Here is a 27,017-nt window from a genome sequence, read left to right as displayed (position 1 = left end):
ATAGGATGTGTTCTCCCCCTTATCTGACATTCTGTAATAATCATAGTTCAAAGTGTGTATCAGAATCAGATGGGGAGCTTTTCCAAACTCTTCATAACTAAAAAGTATTCATAGTAGCCTCATCATTATCTTGGGGAGTGAAGTTGGAGCATATGCATTCTGAAGCAACCCTCTGATCTAATCCAGTATCTTCTCTTGAGCATGTGAAACTTTCAGCAATTTTCTGGTACAAAAAAGATCACTCAAACCTGTCAACGACTTCAACACTGAAGTTCCAAGCACCTTGGTTGTGTCATTTTCTTGTTCTTCTTTTTAGAATCATTTATTCACTCCAATTCATTATTAATTTCCAATTCATTCAATACATTGTTATCAATAACAGTTGACGTGAGAATCAATATCAATGAAGATCATCTATCTGGGCCTGGGGTTGTGGCTCAGTGGTAGAGCATTTGCCTCACACGATTGAGACACTGGGTTCTATTCTTAGCACCACATAAAATAAATAAATAAATAAATAAATAAATAAATAAATAAATAAATATTTGTTTATTTGTCCATCTACAACTAAATTTTTTTTTAAAAAAAGATCATCTATCTGGGGAGGCTTCCTGGAGGAGGTGACATTCCCAGTAGAGTCCTTGTTATGGTTCAGACTTGAGCTGTCCTCCAAAAGCTTATGTGTGAGAATACAAAAGCATTCAGAGGTGAAATGATTGGGTTATGAGAGCCTTAAACTAACAGGTGCGTGAATCCACCTGAATGGATTAACTGAATTACTTAACCCTACCTGCTGATAGGTAGGGTGTGGCTGGAGGAGGTGGGTCACTGTGGGTGTGACATTGGGGTTTCTATTTTGTCCTTATGAGCTGATTTCTCTCCGTTTCTTTTGGCCATCACACTTTTCCGCCAAGATGTGATGATGTTCTGCCTCCTCTTGGGTCCAGAGCAATGGAGCTGACAGTCTATGGATTGAGACCTCTAAAACTGTGAGCACCAACCCATAGGCGATCTGGGGATGTGGCTCAGTGGTACAGCACTTGCCTAACCTGTGCGAGGCCCTGGTCTCCCGTCCCCAGCGCCAAAGAGGGGTGACAGGGCCGAGTGGGCGACAGTGATCGTTAATTAAAGAAGAGAGCAGAGAGTGGAAGAATGGACCGGTCCAAACTCTACAGGGTTTGTAGCCATGTTAGGAAGCTGGAGTGTATCCCATGGCTAGTGCGTGGACTTTAAGCAGAAGACAGATGGTCTGAATTGAATTCTGAACGTATCCTTCTGATTGCCTGGTGTGGAATGCACTTCAGGAGAGAATCTGGAAGTGGACGGCCAGTGAGAAGGTTAGTGGACAGCTATGATCAAGGCAATAATACCAAATGGCGTGGAATTTGAACAGACCGACACGCGACAGGGCGGGGATGGGGCCTGAATACACAGAGAACTGGGTCTCCTTGAGATGAGCAGACAGGCATCTGGAGAAGCCCTTTGGCATTCCCGAGCGGAGATCTTCAGGACTGTGCGCCTTCCCCAAGCCGAGATCTTCAAGACTCTGGTTCCGCCGTCGGGACTCCGGGGGCGCTGCGGCCTCCATCGCCTCTCTAGGCTCGGCCGGCGTTACTCGATGGCGGAGGAGGCTCTCCCGCTCGCTTCACACGCCCAGGAGAAGTGCGCGTGCGCTATCGGGCCGGCAGGGGGCGCGCGTGCGCAGACGGGGCCGGCACCGGAAGTGTGCGGTTGCCATGTAATATCCTGGCCGCGCGGGCGCGCAAGCGGCTGAGGCGGCGCCGGAGCGGGCGCGGAGCTGGCCAGCGGGCGGCGGGGGCGGCGCCGACGGGGCCAGCGGAGGCACGCGAGGGGTCGGCGGCGCCCGGGATCTTGTGATCTGTGCGGGGCCTGCGGTTGGCTCGGTCCGGGCGGGAGGCCCGACGGCGGGAGGCAGCATGTCGGTGGCGGGGCTGAAGAAACAGTTCTACAAGGCGAGCCAGGTGAGCGGGGCCCGTCGGGCCGGGGGCTTGGGCGGCCGAGCGGCGGGCCAGGCCCGGCTTCGGCTCGGGCGGGGTCGCCGGCGACTGCGGGGCGGCGTTGGCACGTGTTCCGCGCTGGGAGGGCAGCGCCGGGGACCGACGGGGCCACCCCGGAGCTCCGTCTCTGGGAAGGGCCGGCAGAGCCCCGCCGGGGCGAGATGCTCCCAGAGGCTGGCCGGGACGTGGACCCCGCGCCCTCCTGCCCCCCTCTAAAGCGCGACGCGGGCAGAGAAGGCGAAGAAACAAAGTCGCGAGGCTGTGGACCCAGGGCTCCTGCCAGAGAGCCCAGGGGCAGGGGGAATTTGCATCTAGAGAGTTGCTTCCAAAGTCCCCTTGATGGACACGGTCCAAGTTGAAAGGGTAGAATGAAAGGCGACCCCATCCTCAGGCAGCCAACCCCTCTCCCCAGAAACGGGGAAATTCTCGTGTTTCTTCCCCAAAATACGTGTCCACCTTCCCTGTAAAAGCAAAGCACACAGAGTGATAGATAGCCTATACTCGGCCAGACCGTGTGTTTTGTTAAATGTGTCTTGGAGAGAAAATTTCTCTACCCCGGCGTTGTTGACATTTGGGGACAGATTGTTTTCCCGGGTGGGGCTGTCCTGGGTACTGCAGGGTGTGGTGGAGCATCCCTGGCCTCCACCAGTCGCGTGCCAGGAGCACCCTCAGTCTTGACAACCAAAAATGTCTTCAGACCTTACCCAGTGTCTTCAAGGAGCAGAAGCCCTTCCCGCAACTTCTGCACTAAAACATATTCCTAGAGTTTCTTGGAATTCCTCCTGTCCCGCAGAGGGAGATCTCTCTATGGTGCCCAGTCTGGCCTCAAATTCTTGGGCTCAAGTGATCCTCCTATATTAGACTCCCAAGTAGCTGGAACAACTCAGGAGCCACAGCACCCAGTTTGGATCTTTCTAGTGGGCACATGGTATTCCATTGCACTAAGTTGACCACAGTTTCTTTAATCAATTGTCTATTGATAGATGTCTATATTATTTCCAGTAACTTACTACTACAAAAAGTACCACAATGAGTAACCTGTAAATACCTCTACTCACGGATGGGTTTGGTTTTACAGGATAAATTCCCAGAAACAGAATGCTCAATCAAACACCAAACGTATTTTACATGTGATAGAAACAGATTTTTTTGTTTAAGACCTGCTGCTTGTAAATCTGGGGAAAGCTGTGGATCCAAGAAAACTAGGCAAGTGTAAAATTCAGTGTACAGTTTCAGATCCAAGAAACCCTAGATGCCTTGATTCCTATTGATCCATGCATTGTAGGTTAAAGATCTTGGGTGTGGAGTTCATGTGTACAGGTTCCACAGAAGAACCAACAATGACCTTAGGCAAACAGAGCTCTATCTGTAATTTGGAAAGGCCCAATGAAAGGGAAGAGACATGAGTTCCCAGTAACGTGTGGCTGGTATCTTTTGCCTTTGGAAGGAAAATATAAGGACCCCAGTGGTTGTCTAAGGATGAAGATATTTGGGGTCTATCTCTAGACAGCAGATGATAGCCAAACCCTAGAGGAAGCGAGATTTATTCCAGAGGAATTTTAAGATTGTTGCAGAGAGTACTGCCCCTTTAACCTAGCAGGGTGGAATTAAGTGGGTTGGGCCTTATCTGGCAGGTGTTTAGCCCCCACATGCCCAATGGAAGCACCTTAGAATGTGGCTCACTGGCCTGGATCCTCCTGTGGGGACTTCAGAGATCTTGGAAGAATTCCTTTGTTCCCTCATGTAGGGAAGTCTTGAAGGCCCTGCCCTCCTCCAGCTATCAGGCCCTACTGGTGGCCCATGCAGTTCCACACAGACACTGCCAGAGGAACCTGCCTGGCCACTCAGGCCAACCACTAGAACCTTTCCTTTCCTGGGGCCTGCATTCAGATCTGTGACAGTGCCTTTAAACCTGGAAAGCACAGTTCAGTGTGAGCTGGTGTTTAGGATCAGTTTACTGTTTCAACATTCCAGAGCTCTGTCCCAAAGGATTATTGTGGTGACCCAGCCTCCTCACAGAGCTGTCTTAGCCTCCCAATCGATTACCAGGTTGTGTTCTCAGGAATCACCCTGGCTGTGTTCCATCTTCTGCAATATTTTCCACAGTCTCTGGCATCTCACTTGTTTATCTGGCTGTACACATCTATCTGCTTCTTTTCTTCTCAGTAAATCTCTTTGACCCTACCCTGTGCCTTCAGAATCCAGTCACCTGTCAAGAAGGGATTCCTTCCCTTCGGTAGTGATGGCTGATACAATGGCATTCTCACTGTGTCGCCAGGCTTCATGCTCTTAACCAGGAGTCTTGACTGGTGTCACTCTTCTAGCCTAAGATGAATGTATTCCGCTTTTATAACCCAAATCAGCAGTGTCTGGGAGCATGTTTGGCCATCACACTTGATGGAGTGCTATAGGGATGCTTCTGAGTATCTTCCATATGGCAGATCCTTGTTCCCTAAGAACTAGGTAATTTACAGATGTTAAAGCTTGTGTTTAGACCCCCCTAAGACCCCCACCCCAGGTCTTTAGGAACACCGTAAGTGTCCTTTGGTATCTGGTATTTTTTAGATAGTATAAGTATGGGTCATGGCTTCTTATGCAGGAATAACTCTCACTCTTTTCCTCTCAATCTAGAAATGTTTGAGATTATTTTGAATTGTCATAATCTGGGGAGAAGGTACCAATGACATTGAGTGGGTAGAGGCCAGGGATGTTGCCAAACAACGTGGGATGTTTGGCAGCCCTTTTCCCCTTCCAAGAATCATCCAGCCCCAAAAGGTCAGCAGTGCTGAGCTTGAGAACTCCTGAGTGGAAACATTCTGGATCTCAGAGACTTGTAACAGTGTCTAACTTGAGAAACAGAAGCTAGGAGGAGGGGGAACCTGAGCCCAGAAAGAGAAACTGGGTTTCCTGCTGTGAGGCTGTGATGCTACTGAAGTCTGTGACTTCTCCTTGGTGGTGTGGTAACCACCTTAGCAGATCTTGTTCCAGTCGTCACCCAGCAGAGTCAGGTTCAGAAGCAGTTTTGTCTCAAGCAGGGGAATTTTGTAACAAGGTTTTATTTACAAGGCAGGGGAAGTCAGGATCAATAGAAGAGCAAGCAGTACAAAGTCACCTCCCTAGTGCCCAGGAAACACACTTCCTCAGCACATCTAGAATTGGGGTCTCTAGTATTTCCAGGGAAGTCAGGAAGTTTATGTACATATTTAAAACCCTACTAGCAAGATAGAAACTCACTTCTTCGAGCAGTATGTGTTTGGGTGAGGTTACTTTCAGAGCTAAACTGCTTGCTGGTTTCCTGATCGTTTTTTGTGGCCAGGCTGTATGGAGATTTGCGAGTGCAACTAGGGATGGCCCTGGCAGCTGCCTGGAATGCTGGCCTGTTGTCCCCTGCCCCCTTTTTGCCTGAATGGAGGTAGACAGTTTGAAAGGAAAGATTGATCTGTCTGAGCTAAAAGTCTCTGTGTGTGTGTGTGTGTGTGTGTGTGTGTGTGTGTGTTTGTGTGTGTTTTGCTGGGCATCAAATCTCAGGGCCTCACCCATGCTAGGCAGTGCTCTACCATACTGAGTTTACCCCAGTCTGTCTTCCATGGCTTTGAGATATGTTGGACGCTTCCTAGACCCAGGGTCCATGCCTGGGGGGAAAGCTCATATTTCCTTTGAGGGACTTGAGGGTTAAAGGGTGCCCTAGAAGCTGGGGGCCCTGGACCCTAACCTATGAGAAAAGCAGTAGGCAGGGTAAGGAGAATTTGGTGTCTTAGAATGTCCCAAAATTCTGCTTGCTCTGACTTATTTTTCTTTTTGGTACTGGCAGTTGAACCAGGGCCTTGTGCATGCGGGGCACATGCGCTCTTCTACTGAGGCCCACCCCCAGCATAGACCAGTTTTTCAGACCTCACTTTGTGGATGTGAGCTGTGGCTTTCCTAGCAAAGTACTTGACTTAGTAAGAAACATGGAATGTGAAGCTCGTATCCCTTTGCTTCTGTGTGAATCAAAATGTGCAGCCCGTGGGCTGGGGATGTGGCTCAAGCGGTAGCGCGCTCGCCTGGCATGCGTGCGGCCCGGGTTCGATCCTCAGCACCATATACAAAGATGTTGTGTCTGCCGAAAACTAAAAAATAAACATTAAAATTCTCTCTCTCTCTCTCTCTCTCTCTCTCTCTCTCTCTCTCTCTCCCTCTCCCTCTCCCTCTCTCCCTCTCTCTCTCTCTTTCTGTCAAAAAAAAAAAAAAAAATTGCAGCCCGTGCCCCGGGAGAGAGGCAATTCAGAGTTCTGTGTGCATCATCTGGAAAGAGGGTCAGGGCCAGGCACCCAAGGCTGTGCTGAGCACCCCATCCTCTGGAGCACCCTGTCCCACGGAAGGCACAAGCAGCAGATGAGGGAGTGGGTTTTGCCTTTGTGATGTCCATGCCTGAGGGGAACTAGTTAAGTCCACTCTGGCAAGAAGCCACAATGACCTGGCATTTGCTGTGGTATGAGGTCCCCGGGGGAATACATGGATGGTAGGTCCCGCTTTCCCTACGTGGCTTTCTGTCTCTTGCTTGCACAATAATATAAACAGTCACTGAGGCCTGAGCTGCTGGACTGTGGAGATAGGGAAGACGTTTGAGACCATTTTTCCCTGAAGAAAACCTGGGGCTCCTTAAATTCCACCACTTCCTGGCCCTGTCTTTAAAAGCAGCTCCTCCCGCTTGTCTCCCAGGCCCACTGTGATTCAGCCAGGAGGGTCTGTGACCCAGCATGCTTCCTGTCCACTCCCATTCTTAAGCCCAACTGAATGGTCACCCTGTTCTGACTTATTTTCTTTTTTACTTTGGGGTGCTGGGGATAGAATCCAGGATCTCAAGCTTGCTAAGCATGCACTCTTCACTGAGTCACACCCGCAGCCCCTGTTCTGATTTCTGCCACGTGTAACTGCTGTACATTAGGCCACATATTAGCCGAGAGCCAAAAGTTCACTTCTGACTCAGAATCCTGTGTTCTTTAAAGGCTGGTTGGAGCTCTGCAAGAGCTAATCACCCTGCTTATCTGGGTGTGTTAACACCAAGCCCCACCATGCTTAATTATAGTCCTGTGCCACTTAATCACAGCCTGCTAGGTGAGGGGTTCACAGTATCTCCCTCTTCCCTTGTTGAAATTGGGCGTATCATATCTTTCAGACCCTAGACTTACCAAAGACTCAGAAAGGTCCTCAAAAACGTTTGCCCACGCTCACCTATCCATCAGCCTCTTGTTGGGGTAGCCACCATGGGAGTACTAGTGCACTTGGGGATGAACTCCCCAGTTTCTCTTTCAATTGGCCATATGCTCGTCATGCACACTGATTCCTCCTGTTCCTCAAAAAATCTTTCATGTGGGCCCATTCAGCTCAGACCTGCTATTGACCTCTGTGTCTGCGTCCAGTGGCCTTTGGCCCAGGGACCTAGGTTGCAGTTGTGTCCTGGCTCCTACTTAAGTCCTTGTCCTCCTTTTCCCTTGTCTCCAATGTTCTGAAACTGATCTGATCTGAGGAAAGTTAGTTTTTAATTTGGAACGAGCAGCCAGCTTCCCTGATAGGCTTTCAGAGGCAAGGCACATTTTGGCACTGTAGCGGGTGGGTGGAAGGAGGAACGGAAAATTGCCTCCTACCCTTCTGTTTGCTGCGGACTGGAGGTCTCTAAGGCCTAGGAGGGTTCCTTCAGTAGGGCTCCAGGCTTCCTGAGACTTTTTAGCCCCAGGAGCGTGGGGGTCAGGAGCTCAGCAGGCCCACTGAGGGCCTTACACCCTCTCTTATCAACCCCTCATGGCTTTTTTTTTTTTAAATATTCATTCTTTAGTTTTTGGCGGACACAACATCCTTGTCTGTATGTGGTGCTGAGGATCGAACCTGGGCCGCATGCATGCCAGGCGAGCGCGCTACCGCTTGAGCCACATCCCCAGCCCCCCTCATGGCTTTTTTAACAAACCTGGGAAGTGTCCTGGCGGGCTCTTCTGGTCTCTTTTCAGAGCTGTCCTTGGAAAGCTGGGGCAGAGTGTGTAGGCTGCTTAGCAGCTGGTGCCTGCCTCTACCCCCACCCCCTCCGTGCAGCCAGGCCTGGCAGGCACTTTTCCTGAGCACTCATCTGGGGTTCGTTTCTGCTCATTTCCCGTTAGGCAGTCACAGGGCCCCACATGCATGTTCCTAGAGGATGACTGCGTCTTCCTTTTCCACTTGGCTCCTAGAAAAACTTGCTGACTGGGCCCTGAGCATGGGGTCATGCGGAGACTTCCCCACCAGGGCCGGAAAATAGATGCTGTTTCCTTCCCGGACCTGACTCAGCACTGGCCCACTGACCGCTTTGGACAGGACTGTGGCTGGTTAGTTTCCCCACCTGGCTACAAACCCCAGCACCCTACGTGGGTGTCTGCAGGGGCTCACAGTCCTGGCAGATACTGTGATTTCTGGGAGTACTAGATACCCAGTGAAGCTCCAGGGGAAGCTCCAGGGCGGGAGGCTGTCCTTCCCATCCGCCTCTGCCCTTGCCCAGGCATCTTTCTGGTCTCAGGAGTAGTGAGATCCTGGCTCAAAATTGCAGATAGATTTGGGGATTGAGTATTCCAGTGTCCTTGTCACTGGCTTATAAGCTCTTTGCAGACAGATCTAAGTATTTCTGCTCACCACTATAGCCTTATTGAGCTGGCCTGTCCCTGGCCTGTCCCAGGAACTCGGTGAATATTGGTTAAAAGGGTAAATAGCCTTGCAAAGCAGCCCCTAAAGGAGAGAAGAATGTCCCCAGGGGGTCTGGGGTACAGTCAAGCTAGCTATTTTCTGGCATTTTGGACTAGAACTTCTAAAGCCCTTACCTGGGTCCCAGTTTTCAATCCCACCCTCTTCCTCTCTGGGTGACACATACAGTCAAACTGGTCTGCTCTGCTGTACTCTGAGCCCTATATGCCCATGTTCTCTGCCTCCTGTCTGGTGGCACTGTCTGTCCTCTTCTTGTCTGCTTCTAAAGCCCTGTGCCTCTCCTTCACCCTCACATCTCGTGGGACTGCCTGCTGGAGGGGCGTCTTCCCCTGTGAGCAGCTGGCCTCTTGGCTTCCCACCCACATCACAGTCCTGTCCTGCACCAGCTGTGCTCTTCTCCCATCAGACAGCAGCTCCTGAGGGCCAGGCCAAGCTGGGCACCTTGTGTCAGGCCTGGGGCCTACTGGGTAATGGCTTGCCCACAGGCTCATCAGAATTACACATAACCAGGTCAAGTTGATGTGCTCCTTCTCAGGCAGGAGTGGGGCTGTCTCCCAGTGGGGCCTCCCACAGTGTCCCTAATGGCATCCCAACACCAGTTCTACTCTCTTGACCTGGTTTCTGCTCAGTCCTGGCAGAGTTCCAAGGACTTGGGTGGTTGAGAAGATCTTTGAGAACTTGGTCAGGAACAAGTCCAACTAGTCTAAAAAAAATTAGAAAGCTCAGAGATTGTTCTCTTTGGCTTAGGTTGTACTCCAGGCACAGTGACCAAGAATGACCTGCACTCAGCTGAGGCCAGAAGGGCCTGGCTGGTGTCTTAAGTAGTCTGGTAACATGGATCCCACCAAGCAGGCCCTGTGGAGCAGAGATAAGATTTCCACTTTCCTCCTTGAAGGAGCCAGGCCCAGAGTTCCTAGGACTGCCCAGCCTCGAGGCCTCCTTGGAGAGGGTATTTTCCTCACTTCCAATTTTCCCTAAGATAAATCATGCCCTAACCTCCAAAAACCTGCTCCCCAGGTCCAGGCCCTTTCTTAGACTTAACTGTCTTTAACCTCACTGTGCTTGACACCCTACCTCCCAGATTCCACACCGAGGACTGTTTTGTTTTTTTGGTACCTGGGATTGAGCCTGGGTACAGTTCCGTGACCACTTATGAGTGCTTTAAGCACTTAAGCCACATCTCCAACCCTTTTTTTTTTTTTAAAGAGAAAGTGGGGGGGAGAGAGAGAGAGAGAGAATTTTTAATATTTATTTTTTAGTTTTCGGCGGACACGACATCTTTGTTTGTATGTGGTGCTGAGGATCGAACCCAGGCCGCACGCATGCTAGGCGAGCGCGCTTCCGCTCGAGCCACATCCCCAGCCCTCCGACCCTTTTTATTTTTTATTTTGAGACAGGGTCTTGCAAACTTACTTACGGCCTCACTAAGTTGCTGAGGCTAACCTCAAACTTGGAATCCTCTTGCCTCGGCCTCCCCAGTTGCTGAAATTACAGGAGTGTGCCACCTCACCCAGCCCAACATTTTGTTTTATTGTTTGTTTGTTTTTAGTACGGAGGATTGAACTCATGAGCACTTAACCACTGAGCCATATCCCCAGCCTTTTTTTTTTTTTTTTTTGTATGTTATTTAGAGACAGGGTCACACTGAGTTGGTCTAAAGCCTTGCTAAGTTGCTGAGGCTACCTTTGAACTTGTGATCCTGCTGCTTCAGCCTTTTGAGCTGCTAGGATTACAGGTGTTCATCACCACGCCTGGCCCTGTTTTGACTTCCCTCTCTGGGCTCCTCCAGCTTGTTCCCCTGGGTTCTTTGGATTTTGCTTTCTACCTTGGCCTACTGTCTCCTTGGTATCCACTAACCTCTCTGTACCTGACTTCCAAATCTCTCCCAGTCCCAGTGTCACCAGTGACACTCCCACCCACCTGTGGCCCTGTCTTGCTGGTTCCCCTCCCTCAGCCTGAGCACCAGTGTAGACCACCACACCATGGCCTGCAGCAAAAAGAAGTGACCACCAGGGCTCTTCACCTGCTGCCTGTGCTGTAACTTGAGCACAATGGTTAATTTGGCTTTTTTACTTTATAATAAGTTCGATTTGTAAATGGGTTTAAAAAGAAATCTTGGTCTTACTCTGTGTTTTCAGTAGTAGTAACTGGAACAACAAATGCAGCAGCAATAAAACAGTGCAGTTGGTCCTCTTAGGTTCCCTGCTCTTGGCTCTTCTTGGTTAGATTCTGCAGTAGTGACCAACCGACCCCCCCCACACACACACACACATACCTCAAGTGCCTCCTGGCCAGAGGAGCAGCACAGGAAGAACCGCAGCAGAAATAGTGTCCTGGCCATACAGTTCATGTATCTGCCTCTCACACACATGCTGTGAGATACAGGGCTGCGCTTCTTCTTTACTCTCTCATGCCTACTGCTCTGCCCTGCTCAGTCTCAAATGAAGACTCAAGAGATCCAGTGGACCTGAGTAAGGCTCAGAGGACAGCTATGGCTGCAGGTAAACCTGGCTGTGGCCAAGTCCTTGGTGCCTGGGGGAGGGCTTGTCAGTCAATGATGTTATCACATTGATTTCTTATTCTAAATGCCACCATGGCCAATGATTTCAGTAACTTTTGCCAGTAAACCCCAGTCAAACCTGTTTTCTTTAAGCAGGATGATAACCAGTGGCTTTTCTGGGTCTTGACCCTAGCAGTGAGCAGAGACTTGTTCACAGAAAGCTTCTGGGAAAGAACCCTTAGGGAGCTCTCTGTCCTTTATTTTAGTTGTAGATGGAGACAATACATTTATTTGTTTGTTCGTTTATTTATTTTTGTATGTGGTGCTTAGGATACAGCCCAGTGCTTTACACATGCTAGGCAAGCGCTCTGCCACTGAGCCACAACCCCAGCCCTCTCGGTCCTTTTTCCTCCCCCACCGTGGGAATTGTAACACATGGGCTCCCAAGAGTCCCTCCTCAACCCTGCCATGAGCTGACTGTGGCAGGAAGGCAGGTAGGTGTCCTTCAGTTTGAGCCCTCAGAGTCCTGACTGTTTGAGATGGACAGGCAGTGCTGGCTTTTAAAAGCCAGGCTTTGTGGCTGGAAATGGCAGTCTAGGAAGCTAGGGTGGAATTTCTCTATGCCCTGGTCTGTCCTGGCCTAGGTTGTCCACCATCTCTCATCAAGGCCTCCTGTGTGCATGTTCTCTGAGAGTGAGACACGTTGCTATTCATTTAGAAAGGCTAAACTAAAAAAAAAAAAAAAAAAAAAAAAAAAAGCGCCAACCAATAAGTTAGGCATGATGACAGATGCCTGTGATCCCAGCTTCCAGGAGGCTGAAGCAGGAGGATTGCAAGTTGAAGGCCAGGCCTCTTAGGGAGACCCTGTCTCAACATAAAATAAAAAGGCCTGGGGATGTAACTCAGTGGTAGAGTGTTTACATGGCATGTGTGAGGACCTGGATTCTATTCCCAGCACTGAAGAAAAAAAAAAAAAGCAAAAACTACTGGGTTAGTCTTTTGCTTCTTGCTTCTTAGTCAAATCTGCATGTTACCCTTCAATCTGAGTTGCTGTGGATCCTCTGACAGCTGGGTGGACTGTGTGACACTTCGGGGTCATGCGGTCATGGATTCTCTTCCCTTGGCTTCTTTGTTTTAATCTCACAGTTGCAGGCTCTCTGGGAAGCCTCCATGCCCTCTGGCTCTCTCCCCACGCATGCAAGGGCACCCAAGTGTTCTGTCTGTCCCTATATTGCCCAGTACAGGGGTAGAAGGCCACAGCAGGCCCCTCTGCCTTCTCTGCACTGGAGTGTTGGGGGTTCCTGGGTGGGAAGCCCACAAGGAGTGCTGCAGAGAAGCAGGACTAGGAAAAAGGTGCCTTGGCCAGCCTGCCATGGTGTTGTTTCTGGAGCCCTAGGCCCAGAAGCATCATTAAAGTTTACAAAGGACTAGGGATATAGCATGCATGAGGTCCTGGGTTCAGCTTCCTAGCACTGCAGGGGGGAAAAAGTTATAAGGTGTTTCAGACATCAAAGAAATCTAAGGAATGGCCAAAAAAATAATCAGGTGCACATCATTCTACTTAAAATAAAACAAGCAGTGCTGGGGCAGTGTTAGCCCCTGCCTTCTGCCTTCACCATGCTTGGGATCATTGCAGAGAAATATGTGGTGTAGTGCTTCCTCCGGGTGGTACCCTGCAGTTGGCTTGGGGCTTGGCTGAGCATTTTCTGTGAGCTGTTTGCACCAGCCCACATTGCTCCAGTTCCTTTCCATGGTCTTTAACTCCCCTCCAAGAGTCACGCCCAAGCCTTAGTCCGTTCTGCCAGTGGACATTTGGGATGTCTTGAGTTTGGGCTCTTCCATGCCATAGGGTGGTGAGCAGTCTTATGGCTGTCCGGGCACGAGTCGGAGAGTTTTCCCTAGAGCTGTACCTTGTTTAATACAACCATATAGGTTTTCAGTGGTCCTAGCCTGGAAACAAACAAAAAAAGCTTTTCAGTTTATGGATGGAAAGTCTTGGACCCAGAACTGGTGGGTATCACATGTTCGAGCAGTTGTGAAGTGTGATATTTCAGCCATCCCATTGTGCTGTGTGTCCCTGAGGGGTGTAGCCAGCTGGGGGTTGCTCCCCAGGCACAGGATCAGCTCTCTGGTCCAGAGAGAGATGGACCTGGGGTACACCAAAGGTGCCCACGCTGCGTTCAGCTGAGACCTCCATTAGTGCAGGTGCCAGAACCCATATGTCCAGTTTTGCTTTGCACAGGGAAACTGAGTTGCAGAAAGAACGTGCACCTGTACCCTCCCAGGCCCCTCCCCCTCCATCTCTAGGGCCTTGGCAGGATCATATAGGTGTCCATCCTAGTTGTTATTCTTTCAGAATTTTCAAACATACTTTCTTGCTGAAATGTATCCTAGCCCCCAAATCAACACTCAAGCTCTTTCACAGTCATTCATGGATGTGCACAGAGTAGTGAAAACTTTCTCTTCCATATATCTTCCAGCTAGGGCCACAGGCTGCAGTGCTGTTGTGCTGTCCCAGCTGTCATGCTGTGAACCAGGATTCTTAGTGCTGTGTTTTTCACATTCTGGGGACTTTGTCTGGCTGTTTAATGTGATCCCTGAGGGCTAGGGACTGTGATGAGCCTCAAAGAGGAAGCACTAATGTTAGAAAAGCCTCAGGTATGAGCACTAGGATTTACTGTTGACTGTGGGGTCAGCATACAGAACAACATCACATGTTGATCAACTGACAGAGTGACCAGAGGCCAACAGGGACCTGCCCACAGCATGTTTCCTCTGAGAGCAATGGTCAGTGTTAATCAGCTTTCTGTCTCTATAACATTCCCAAGGGAGCCAACTTTTTAAAGAAAAAAGTTTACTTTGGCTCAGAGTTGGAAGGTTCCAATTTATTGCTGGGTTGGCTTGTTGCTTTAGGCCTGTGGCAAGGCAGGGAACATGTGGTGGAACAAAACAGCTCACCTCCTGGCCAAGGAGCCAGGGGCCCACCAGGCCCTACCTCTTTTTTTTTTTTTTTATACTGGGGAATTGAACTCAGGGGCACTCGACCACTGAGCCATACCCCCAGCCCTATTTTGTATTTTATTTAGAGACAGGGTCTCATGGAGTTGCTTAGCACCTCGCGGTTGCTGAGGCTGACTTTGAACTCGCGATCCTCCTGTCTCAGCCTCCTGAGCTACTAGGATTACAGGTGTGAGCCAATTTGCTTGGCCCAGGCCCTACCTCTTAAAGGTACCATTATCTTCCAGTAGCCCCAAGCTGGGAACCAAGGCTTTAACATGTGGGTGTTTAGGGGACACTTAAAGTTCAAGCTGTAGCCAAGTGTGTATGGGTCTCCATTCCCACGTAACCTCCAATTTAATGACTGAGTTAGTATGAATTAAGTGGAATTGTGGAAACTGGCCACGTGTTCAGATGTGTGCAGAAAATGATCTTTCTTGTCCAACCCTGAGGATACCCCACACCCAGAAACCCCTCTATCAATCCTATCCATCATGCTTAGGGCCATCCTGAGCTTGGTGGCACACTTCTTCTGACAGAAGAATGCTGGAGGCTCATGCCAGACACTCTTCTTAATGACCCTCCATGTCTTCAAGGTGGACCTTTCAAAATCCTGTCTGGGCTGTTTCTGAGCCAGCCCTTACTAGCACAGATCTCCATGTCCCCTTCTTTCTCCCTTTCCTCACATTTTCTTCCTTCCTCCTTCAAAGCCAGTGCCAGGCCCTCGCCTTTGTGGCGCATCTGTGGCCCTCTCCCTGCACAGAACACCAGGTGTCTCGTGCCTGAAGGCCTCCCTCTATAACCTGGGGCATCATTAGTGTGTGCCTGTGTTATCTCTGTTCTTTTCTCACCTGGCTGGATGTGCAAAAATAATGAGATACTTATTGAATGAACAAGCACAACCTTAAAAAGATAGATCCAGTCAGCTGACTCTAGCCCCGGAGAGTCACCCTCCCGCTTGAGAGTGGGTCAGCCCAGGCCAGAAGAGCATCCCAGACGCATATGATGGTGGCTATAATTGAAATAGGGCTGATGATGATGCGCCTATGAGTGTCGCGACACACGACTAAACCAGTCAGGTCACTCCCAGTGAACTGGGCTGGCACAAAATAATCACACAGAGACAAAGAAATACCTTTTTCTTTGGGTTCTATGACAACTCCTTTGACCCAGCTCCCACAAAGGAGGTAAGGCAGGCGAGAAAGAGAAAGAGCACACCTTGAATCCTGTTTTATTTGGGGAGAAGCCATTCAGATGAGGCAAGGGGCCAGGTTGCAGGGGGGGTGAGTCTACCTTCTTGATGTCTTACAGGTCAGCAGGTCACGCTCATCTCATGTGTTGTGTGATGATCAAAGACAGAGCAAGCAAAAGGAACACACATACGTGCACAGCCCAGAGAGGGCTGCATCGTCAGTCCAGTCCAGTGTACTCAGAATGCTCACACTCACAGCCCATGGCTGGCTCGCCACGTCTCCACATTCCCATTGCTCAAAGCTAGGGGGCATTCAGCTCTTCATGTGGGAGGGGAACCCGAATGGTTCACACATGCCACAGGCTCTGAAGTGGGCAAGATTGGGGTGTAGGAAGAGGATAGAAGGAGGGATCCGAGTCTCCAGTACAAGCGACCCCACCCTGGGCACTTCCTTGGGCCATCAGGAGGGGGAAGGCCTAGGTTGCTTTCCCCATCATCCAAGGGCCAGGCAACATCTGTCTGTGGGTCGGTCCTTCCAGAGAGCAACAGCGGTGCTGGAGGAACCCTGGCCACTTGGGAGAGATTAGAAGACTCTATAGCTCTCAGCTCAGGGAGTGGCTGCGCCAGACCCTGGCACAGAGCAACGCCACAGAAGCAAAATGAGGCCTCGGGAGAAGACCAGAGGACAGGGCTGCTTTTCTTTTGCAAAAAATTTAAAATCTCAATCACAGGGCATTGCTTAGTACTTTGAGTTTGCACTGCAGCAGCTGTCTGTCCCCTTTGGGTCCCCTAGAGTCTCCTGTGCAGATTGTGGGCCTTGTGTCCTGGGAGAAATTGTGCACCAGCCCCATGTCTGGTCTCTTTGCCAGAAGGATCTCTTTGCCAGGCCGGAAGCAGATAGAGGGATGCACAGGGCGTTAGGGTTCACTGCTGTGCAGGCAGGGTGATGGGGCAGCAGGAAGAGGCCCTGGGGCCATGAGACTGCTGGGCATCAGACACAGGGGAGCTTCTCCACAGGCCTTCACATTGAGCCATTTGTCTCTTGGCACTGTTCCTTTTCTACCTGCTTCTTCCCCCACAGGAGAGCATCACAGGGTCTATTTGCATGTTCACAGAGCCATTTGCATGTTTGTCTGGCATGGGGAGCTGTGTGGTGCTGGGTTACACCCCAGCACCTGCCTCAAGAGCCCGTGGCACAAGCGTGGGTTCAGTCTGCGCTCCATACTTTGACTCTGTCCCAGTGGTTTGTGTGTGCGCAATCCAGAGGTGGGTGTTACTCCAAGAAGGATGTTCTTTTTGTCCTTCTAAAAGAAGGGTGTCCATATAGCCTCTCAATCCAGGAAAACTGGGTGCCAGTGCCATATGAGGGGCTGAAGGAAAAGCCCTCTCCAAGCTTCTGTGGGCTGCACCTCCCCGGTGTGTGGTAGAGTGGGTAGTGTGGGATCTGCAGAGCAGCTTGTGGTTCCTGACGTACCTGCACACCTATGTCCTACAGCAGGCCCTCTGTAATCCCCCTGCTCTACAGCTGAGGAACCTGAGGCCAGGGGAGTTTGCGGTTTGGGGGGCACTTTATCCTCCCCCCAGTACACACAGTGCTGGGGCTGGAACCCAGAGCCTCTTGCGTGCCAGGCAAGTGCCCTGCTACTGCACTAAACCCCAAGCCCTGAGTTTGCATTCTTTCTTACAGTGACAGCCTTGATGGACAGAGCAGAGCAGAGCAGACCCAGTCTTGAGACTGCCAGTCTCAGCTCCCCTCCCCTTCCCTGTCACCTGCCCTGCCTTGTGACCTAGTGGGCATGACTCTGTTTTGACTTGTTATTGACACACTGAGAGCAGGTACATTCATTTGTTATTTATTTATTATCTCTATAAATATTATTATTATCCCAGCAAATATTCAGTAACCAAGCACATGTACCTCTACTAACCCTGTTGATGCCCAGCCCTGCTGTCGGGAAGCACATATTTGGGGACAGAATATGTTGGGGTGGGCAGAGGATGCCAGCTGTTCCCTGGTAGTGATACACAAATGTAACCACGGAAGAGGTCCAGTCTCACAGGCAGGTAAAGGGCCTAAGAACTGCTGTTCTCCATTGTGTGGCCTGAGGGGGATCCTGGGAAAAGCCACACACTCCCTAGACCTCACAGGTGTGGGTGCTCTGGCCTCCCCACGGGCACAAGGGGCAGTGTCAGCAAGTGCTGTGTGTGCCTCAAGGAGGAGAGGCCACCAGCCCCACTGCTATAGTGTAAATGGCAAAGAGGCAACAGCCCTGGCCAGTGCCTACCTGTAGCAGCCCAGTGCCCGCAGCTTCCTCCTGGCTTCCTCCTCTGTGTGTCCTGGGGTGGTTAGTGCTAAGATTCAGTCAGCTCCAGGTTTTCAGGACCAGCTCTGACATGTAAAGGGCAGGTGCCTTTTGTGTTTAGTGGGTGAGAACCAGGAACTGGAGCCAGTACAGATGCCTGGGCTCCGGGACGGGCTGCCCTCAGGGTGATCGAAGCCAGCATCTAACACAGCTCAGCTGACAACACAGCCAGCAGACACCCAGGTGTGGGGCCCTCTGACTGCCTCTCCGCTTGCTCATCCACCCTGCCCTGTGCTGTCCTTGGTATTATGACCTACTCGGGCACATTTGGTAGTCAGGGCTCAGAATTCTGGTTTCCCTGATCCTGGCCACATGTGACTTGGCAAAGGCACATTTGTCAGCCCAGCTTCTCACCAGCTGCTGCTGAGTAGGTTTGGGGACTGTTTCTGTTTGGCTTTCAAAGGAATTTGCCTTTCTAGTATCCTGGAAAGTATAGCCAGACTCCATACCCATGGTTTTCTCAGGAGATGGCTGTCCATAACAAACACCCAATGCCAGGGCCCTCAGAATAGTCCAGTCCCCCAGCGTACAGGCCGGATTTGGCCTGGCTTGCTTTGTTCTTTGCGATTTTTCCCAAACCTTCAGCTCTCTAGTGAGGGAGCCAGCTGTGGGAGTGGGGCTGACAGCCTCCAGCCAGGGCCAGCCCTCCTCCAGCCCCCAGAAGCAACATACCAGAACTTGCTGAAGGAACAGCATCCTCTGGCTGGCTTCCCAGAGCTCAGCCCCCTCCAGGGGTGGGGTGTGGCAGCAGGAACCCCAGAAGTCTCAGGCTCTGTTTTTCATTCCAGGGTAGATATGGCTCTGACTCAGGGTACGGCAACGGGGGAGGCCATAGGCGAGCAGATGGAGGCATGGTGATAGGTGGTGTGAGACAGGACAGGGCAACAGCATGAGGGGCTGGCTCAGGGTTCACACAGCAGGTCCGTGGAGGGGCAGCACAGATAGGAGCAACCAAGGAAAAGGTCCTGTGGTGGGCATGAGGTTGGCACCTTCATGGAACAGAAAGCAGGTGGGGCAGAGACTTGCAAGGAGAGATGGCCTTTAAAAGTGGAAGGGGTTGGGCTGGGGCTGGGGCTCGGGCTCAGCAGCAGCGCACTTTCCTGGCATGTGTGAGGCACTGGGTTCGATTCTCAGCACTGTGTATGAATAAATAAAAAATAAAGGTCTATCAACAACTACAAAAAAACACAAAGTTGAAGGGGCCTTAGGGACTGGGCCTGTGTTTCGTGGGGGGAAGGGTAGGAACAGGGGCTCTAGGCTCTAAGTCAGTCACCCTGGCACATCAGTCCCCAGGGAGCTGTGACCCTCCTTGGGTCCTGCACCTCTAAGCTGTGCTCTCAGTGTGATACGGAGGCTGTCCAGTGCTGTCGCAAGCCAAGCAGTCCCCGCCTGACCTGCTTGACAGGATTGTGCATCCCGTCCCATGATCAGGCTCTTCCTGAAGGGCTCTTGCGTCAGCCTTGCCTTTGATGAGAGATTTGTTCTTCCTAGAGCGCCTTATCATTTCCATGCACGTGTGAAAGGCTGATCATGCCTCAGCCAGCAACGCCCCACAGGCTCCTGAAGCAGAGCTGTGCTGCCCTGCCCAGCAGGGACTCTGGGGACTTATTGCCTCATTTGTTTGTGGCTTGGGTTTTTCTTTTTATAAGTTTTTGTCTGAAATTTATTTTATCAGCATGTGACATGCAGCCAACTTGACCCCAAGATGAAAAACTAAATGTAGAGGCTGATTTATGTTTGGAAGCTGCTGCTCTGGTGGTAGGAGCAGGGTCTGTGGCCTAATTTGGAGCCAGTCTCTGTCTCCAGCAGGTTTGTGCTCACATTAGGTCAGCTAATGCTGTCCCAGCACCCTGATGGCCCCTGGTCCTAAAAGAGCACTGAGGAAGGGGAGCCAAAATCAGGGTGTAGGCGCAGCCTCTGTATAAAGGAAGGTGTGGGAGCCCAGGACTCCCTCAGCTTCATCAAATGCTTGGAGTGCTGACTGGCCATGGACAGAGTGGCCTCCTCCTCTTCCCATCTGTTGAGTGAAGACACCTGCCCTGAGGTTATACCTGAGCCAGGTGAGTGAGGAGGGCCCAGATGATGAAGGAGCCAGCTGGGCAGTAGATGGAGAGAGCAGCGAAGTGTCCATGCCACATTTGAGGCCAGGCAGTCCTGCCTTGCCCACAGACACTGGCAGAGCACTGGCCTGCTGAAGCAGAAGAAAGGATGTGCCCTCCCAGACATGGCAAAGCAACCAGGGACTGGTAGGCCATGAGTGGAAGAGGGGGCAGTGTTAAGTGCCCTGCTGCTTGTGGGGAAAACCTGGCAACTCTGTTGGCAGTCCCAGGGATGCCTGTTAGAGCTGGACCTGGAGAGCATTCTCATCTTGTAGATGAGGAAGCAAGGGTTGCTGCAGGAGTCCCCAGAGGAGCTGAGGACAAGGACCATGATCTGCCCATCTCAGGCCACTGCCTCACACACTGGCTTCTGGCTAGGCTGGCTGTGAGGGGAATGCCCATTCCCTCCCCTCCACCACCCACAGGGAGCTGGGCCAGCAGGGTGTGAGCCTTCTTACCCCTTTCTAAGGACTGCTGAGTCACCTCTGAGGGAGGGGTGGAAGACTGAAGCCATCCGCCTATCTTGTCCTCACTGGGACTGGAGGAGCAAGAAACAACACTGCAACTCCTGTGGCTGCCTTGTCGCACAGTGCAGTGTTGTGGGCACCCTGTGTGCCAGGCAGTGCACAGGTCCCGGGGTAGCAAGGAGCGCTGGCAACTGCTGTGTGGGGCACTGGGTCAGCCAGGTGTCCATCACCCACTGGACTGCAAGACGATGTACTGGTCATGGCAGGAAACAAGGCCCACGGAGACAGAGGGGGTGCTGAGTTAGAACATGTGCTTGGAATGGCTTCCTTAACAGGAAGTGACACCAGAGCCCAGGCCTCCAAAGCCAAGTAGCAGTTTGTCCAGAGCAGAACAAATGGGCAAGGGAGGCAAATCCCAAAGAGGCCCTGAGCTGCCAAACAGCGAGGGCTGCGTGTGGACAGAGGGCATGGGTAAGGCCTGCGGGTGGCAGGCTAGGGAGTAGGCCACACTGGAGTCCTAGGGAAAGATGCCAGGGTGGGGGCCTTCCAAGGGACTCAGACCAAGGACCTCATCGGGAACGGATGATGTGGACAGAAACCTCCATCAGGACTGGTGACTTCGCTGTCAACACAGATGAGTTCTTTCCAGCCCTGTGCAGAAGGGGTGGCCATGCCTGTAGCTGCCCTGTATGCCACTAGACAGTACCGTTTTCTGTCGCAAGGGTGATGACACACAGAGCTGCCTCTTACAGCCTGTCTGTTGTGACAGCCACTGAATGATCTTGTCCATTTGCTATTGCCATTACTGTCTAAAGCAGCTCCCTTCTGACAGCAGCCCCTCTGCCTCCTGTCTGGACAGTGCTGGGCCACAGACGCATGTTTCAGGTGCCCCTCTCACTGCAGGTTCCCTCCTGCCTCCTGCAGCCTGTGCAGGCAGAGAGGCAGCAGCTGTCACTGGGAGTGCTCTCAGCTCCCTGCCTTTCAGGCAGCAAGTTGTAGCCAGGCACAGTGGTGCAAGCCTATAATCCCAGTAGCTCAGAAGGATCACAAGTTCAAAGCCAGCCCCAGTTACATAGCGATGCCCTGTCTCAAAATAAAAAGGGCTGGGGATGTGACTCAGTGGTTAAGTGCCCCTGGGTTCAATCTCTGGTACCAAAAAACAAAGTTGCTTATTCTCCATGCCAGCTGGGTGCCATCCTTAAGCTCAAAAAGCCACACTGGGAGATGGGGTCAAAGTGACTAGTGCTACAGTGACAAAAGACATCCTCCAGGAGATGAGCCTGACCACGGCCCTAATGCCAGGCTCTCCACAGCCCATTTGTCCCTCTGACAAGCCAAGTCCCAGGTGAGGGACCTGGACTCTTGAGAACCCCCATAAGCTGGCCAGGAGCAGAGCCCTTTTGGGTGGGGTGGTGCTGGGATTGAACCCAGGGTGCTCTACAGCTGAGCCATGTCCTTTTTTGTTTTTTATTTTAATACAGGTTCTTACTGAGTTTCTGAGGCTGGCCTTGCCATTCTCCTGGGTAGCTGGGATCCCAGGCATGCACCACCACTCCAGTCTCCTTTCTAACTGATGTCGAACTGTTGTCTTGTCCATCAGCCCAAGTCCAGGGGACAACCCCATGGGCTAAGAGGACACCCTGGGCTTCGGTGCTACTGTGCTTTGACACCAAAGCTTGGTTCCCCAGTAATCCTTGACAAGCAGTACAGGGGGTCAGTGGGTCTCTCTTAGGACTTGAACTAATGGTGGCAGTAGCACATGGAAAGCCATTTTAGAAGCCTTTTCCTGATTCTTCTTCTCCTGCTGCCATTCACAAAGGTTGCTTGCTAAAAACAGCATGGCTTTGGTGGACAGAGAGGCCATCTGTGTGGGGAGGGCACATCCAGGAAGCCTCGGATGCCTGGTGTGTGACAAAAGTGGAAGTTGCACCTCCTGCAGCTATGGAAGGGGTGGTGGCCACCCAAAGTCTTATTTACACAGCCTGAGGTGGAGCGCGCCATGACACATGGTCCTCCCCTTACCAGCCTACTTCATCCTCCTGCCTCACCCAACTGGGGCCAGAGTAGGAAGCGCCTTTGGCACAGTGGTGCTCCTGTGACCTCTTTTCTCTCTGCCCTTTTCCCTGCCCACGTGCTGCTTCCATTCAGGAGTGACAATTCCTGAGCTTCTCACGCAGATATCCTGAGGGCTCCAGGGACAGGACCCTCTGCAGATCACATCCAGGCTGCACTCTATGGCTTTTCCTCTCGTGGAATGATCACTGCCCCATAGCCAACATCTCTTAGTTGAGCCATACAGGAGAAGCTCACCTCTGGACATCATCCTGGTGACACTGGGGACCACTGAGAGGTCCCTGGCCAGAGCAGACAGACGAGGGCAGTGCCAGCTAGTCATTTTCCTTCCTGGAAGATCCAGTGTGCTGTCAAGTCCCTCCTGCAGGGCTTTGCCAGCATCCCCCAAGTCAGGAGCCACGGCATAAGCATAGAGTGAGCTGCAAGGATGCCAGCCGGGCAGCAGAGCAGCCTGCAGGCGTGCCACCTTTTGGCCCATCTCAGGAGGAAGACTAATGGAAACTGGGAGGGTAGCTCCATGTATGTCTGCCAGTGGCTTCACAGATCCAAGCCAGCATGGAAGGGGTGTAGCTGGACAGGGACAGGGACAGGGACCTACAGACCACAGATCTGCCCTCACGCCCCTCCCTTCCCTTTCCCTACCCTCTCGCCCAGTGCAGGGATTTCTCCACACTGCCCAGGACAGTCTCAGCCACTTCTTGGGCCTCCCCAGTTATGTCCCACACACAGCTGTCTGACAGCCCTACTTCCTGAAACCCAGGCCTCCCTCCTCCTGTCTCACACATGGGCGGAGTCAGAACTGGCCACCTACAGGAATGTCAGGTTGGACCAGTGGTCATTCAGCTTCCCTGCCTACAGTTTCAGGGCCATAGAGTTCCTTGGCCTCTCACCCATGTCCCCATCTGTAAAACGGGTGTGTCCCTATGTGGTCATCTAGTGGGTGTTACTAATCAATGACATGGGCAACATGGGGCCCAGTAGGTGGTGCTCCTTTTCCGTACCCTGCCCACCTCTCCCTGCATCTCACCTGCGTGGCTGGTTTTGCCCATTGGGAACTTGCCTTGTGAGTCCAGCACAGGTGACCTGTTCCTGGGCTCGTCGCAGCCAGGCCCTCCTCCCTCACTTCCTGTAGCTCATTCCACATTCTCTTTGCTGATGTTCTGCCTCATTTCTTAGCCACCTGGTGGCTTCCTCAAGACTAGGACAGAGACTTACCACACTGCTGAGCCCTTAGAGCGCACAGCATCTAGTTGACAGCCTGTTGATCAGGGCCTCCGGCTGGCACTAGTCTGTTGCTGTGGTGGACACAAGGCATTGGTCCCTCCCCAACTGATTGCCAACTGGGCCACCCACCAGCCCCACCCTAGTTCCTGGTCTACAGGGTGCTGAGCCAGGCTCCCTCCAACAGAGAAGAACAGGACTGAGACACACCCTTGAGAGTTCCACTGAGAAGGACTCAGAAAGGAGTGTGGGACTCTCTTTGTGGTGTGGTGTGGACAGTGTCACCACAGGTCTAATGGCTGGGTTGGTAGAAGCTCACAGGCAGAGGGCAGGAGGGGAAGCCAGCTCCAACCCTCACCCTGGCCCAGAGAGGACAGGTGACCCCTGTGGCCTCCTGTAGGAGGTTACCTCCCACTTCAGGGTCCTAAGGAAATGAGGCCCAGCAGCAGCCCTCTGCCCTCCCACTCCTCCATGCTGCTTTCTTTCCTTCAAACAATCCACCGAGCCTGCAGCTGGCCACTTGTTCTCCATCCCGTTGCTTGTGATTCATCCCCCACTCCCACCCCCGCTGTGGTGCAGCAGCTTGGCAACCTGTTCTGTGCATTTCCACTATGGCGGAACCCTCCTGTGTGTCAGTTCCTCACTTCTGCCCAAAGATGGCTAAGGATTAGGACTCAGAAGAACGCTTGTCTTTGAAAGAAAACCGCTTCTCTTAAGGTCTTTTCTCTTTGGTTGGTTGGATCCCCATCCTCAGTAATGGGGATGGTGCCTGGGGCTTGGTGCACGCTAGGCAAGCGCTCTACCACTGAGCCACCCCCAGCCCTGGTCATTATTAATACTGATGGGCCACCTGTGCTACCAGGAGTCACATGCTCTGGAATGGAGACCCATCTGATTGCTTGCTCCCCAGGTGCCTGGTACACAGGTGACAAACACAGTAAAGGGGCCGTGCTGGTCAAAAGCAAATGTGTGTGAGCGGGGGGCCAGGCACAGGTGGGTGGGGCACATGAGGTAAGAGCAGGCAGGTCTCCACTGGGAGACCTCAGGCTGACTCTGGGGTCAGGATCCAGCCTCAGGAGGTTCTGAGGATGTGTCCTGCAGGCAACAGGACTTCTCAGCCCTGCTTCCCACCCAGCAGGGACCACCTAGGTATGGCCTCTGCAGGAGCCTTCACAGGAAACGGGCTGCTGCCCAAATCTAGGGCAGTCTTGGATGAGTTCCCTCTCAGGGTCCAGCTCACATCTGTCCTGGGACTGGGTAGGAGTGATGGTGTGGGTTTCACGCTGGCTGCCCTCCTGGGCACAGCAGTCACTTGGCTCCACAGCTGCTCTGCCGACCCCAGCAGGTGCTGTGCCACACAGCTCCCTCAGCAGGGCTCAGGCCCGTGCTGTGTGTGCTGTGCACCTGGCTGCCAAGAGGCAGTGTGGACTTGCTCCTCGGCTGTCTGTCCTCAGGGTGGGACTCCAAGTGGCCTCACTTTGGGATGGGCTCTGTCAAAGGCTTCATTTCATATCTGCTGCTGAGTCCATCAGTGGCTCTCAGCAAGGTGGGACAGTATGCTAGTCCCCTGTGGAGATGGCGTCAGCCCCTCTAGGGTTGGCTGCCCTGTGACAGGGACATGAATGGCACCACTCCTCACGTGGAGACTAAAGGTGTGTCCTTGTAACCCATATGTGTATGTTCTGCCCCTGCCCGGGTGCTGTCCTTCTTCCAGTGCTACTGGGCCTGTAGTCAACATGAGGCAGACTCATCTCTCCCACATCTTCCTATTGGCCTTTGATCTTTCTGTCCATTTGTGCCTGTTCCTAGCCTGTGGAGCTGCGGAGAGAAGGGACTTCTCAGTCTTACAGATCCCCCCTGGTATAGACAGGTGGCCATGTGAACATGGAGGTCCTGAAGACGTTGAGGGGGCCTTGGGAGGCTGACGCCAAGAGACACATAAGAACCTACCAGCTGTGCCATGCTCAGAACAGGTCCTTAGGCCCAGGTGCCCTCAGGAAGTGGTGGTTTGTGCCTGGTTGGCTTCAGTTCTCAATTCACTGCAGGAGCTGGGCTCACATTTCCCCGTGGGCAGCCCCAGCTCTGAGAGCGTCCTGACTTCCCACCCACAAAGGAAGCGAAACTGACCCATGAAACTCAGTGGAACCCCCCAGAACTGCCTAATCCCTGGGCCAGCCTCCCTGTGGGGTGGAGCACACTGTGCAGGGCCAGCAGTGACAGGGGGCCAGTGTCCCTCCCACTTCTTTCCTGCCTCTCCCCTAAGTCCTAGGCGCCTCCTGGACCAGGAGTCCAGCCTCCCAGTGGGCGTGGACAAGGGGATGTGCAGTTGGGTGATCTGGAAGGCTGCCTTCTGTGGAGCAGGCCTGCTCCTGGGTCCAGCAAGCACATCCGGGAGGGTGGGTACTTCTCAAGCCTCCCCATTTCTGCTCTTGGGCCATTTCCTCCTGGGTTGCTGTGGTTCCTGTGTCCTGGGCCACCAAATGCTCTGCTAGGCCTCCCCTCATATAGCACACTGGGCACTACAGGGACCATCACAGCATCCCTTGCTCACATCTTGCAACATTTGGAGCCAGGGAGACTGCTAGGTGTAGAGTGGCAGGCACCCCTCAGTCTTGGGGTGATAGTCACCAGTGACAGCAAATGATACCTTCTACTCTTCTGCTGTGACTGTTAGCTGCCAGAAGGACACAAGCCTGTCTCTGCTGTCCGGGTGTGTGTGCACACATACATACCTGCACACTGGGATATGGTCACATACCATTAGACCAGGACATTAAATGTACATGGTCACTTGAGTGACATCAAGCCTCCTGACAGTTGAACCACGTGGGGGTGTGGTGAGTGAGCTGTGGAAACCACCAGAAGACTCAGGCCATCCCACATAAACACTGATTACTGGAAGGAGCCCACGGCTGTCCCTCCTCTCGCCTCATGCTGCCCACTCTGGAAAAGTTCTGATAAGTCCTGCAGTGAGAAACCCTTCTTAAGTAAACGGGGCAGTTTCCGTGTGCTGTCTGCCCCTGGGCCTCTTCTGCACTGGGACCTGCTCCCCTCTAGGTATGCCCATAGAGGATGGATGCCCTCTGGGAGATGGGGGGCCAGGCCCACTCAGTTTCCTTCCTGGAGAGGCAGGGAGCCTCTGGTGGGAGGTTGAGGCACTGCAGTAGCCCAGGAGCAGCCTCGCTGCCATCCATCAGCCCCCTACCCAGGAGGGCATCCCAGCCCTGTCATAGGGTTGTCAACGTGTCATTCAGCCACAGTTGGCCTCTGCATGCACACCTGGTGGTACACAGTGTCTCTGAGCAGGTGTCTCTAGACACCAATTCTGTGTGTGTTGGCATCTCTGTGCCCACAGCCAGGCCTAGCACCAGACCTAAGGTTT

At 52.4% G+C, this 27,017-nt stretch overlaps 1 protein-coding gene across 2 annotated transcripts in view; it reads left to right on the top strand.

Annotated features, from left to right (window-relative positions):
• Positions 1–1,731: 1,731 nt before the first annotated feature.
• Positions 1,732–27,017, top strand: part of SH3GL1 (SH3 domain containing GRB2 like 1, endophilin A2) — a 31,656-nt gene continuing 6,370 nt past the window's right edge. For both annotated transcript variants that reach the window (XM_081284390.1, XM_081284389.1), the window contains exon 1: positions 1,732–1,982. In XM_081284390.1, the coding sequence (XP_081140516.1) occupies positions 1,938–1,982 (45 nt within the window). In that variant the 5' untranslated portion in view covers positions 1,732–1,937. The remainder of the gene's footprint in view (positions 1,983–27,017) is intronic.

Source organism: Spermophilus citellus (genome assembly GCF_964194105.1).
Source record: "Spermophilus citellus genome assembly, chromosome: 3".
NCBI classification, from domain to species: Eukaryota; Metazoa; Chordata; class Mammalia; order Rodentia; family Sciuridae; genus Spermophilus; species Spermophilus citellus.
This window is presented reverse-complemented; position numbering and strand designations above follow the sequence as displayed.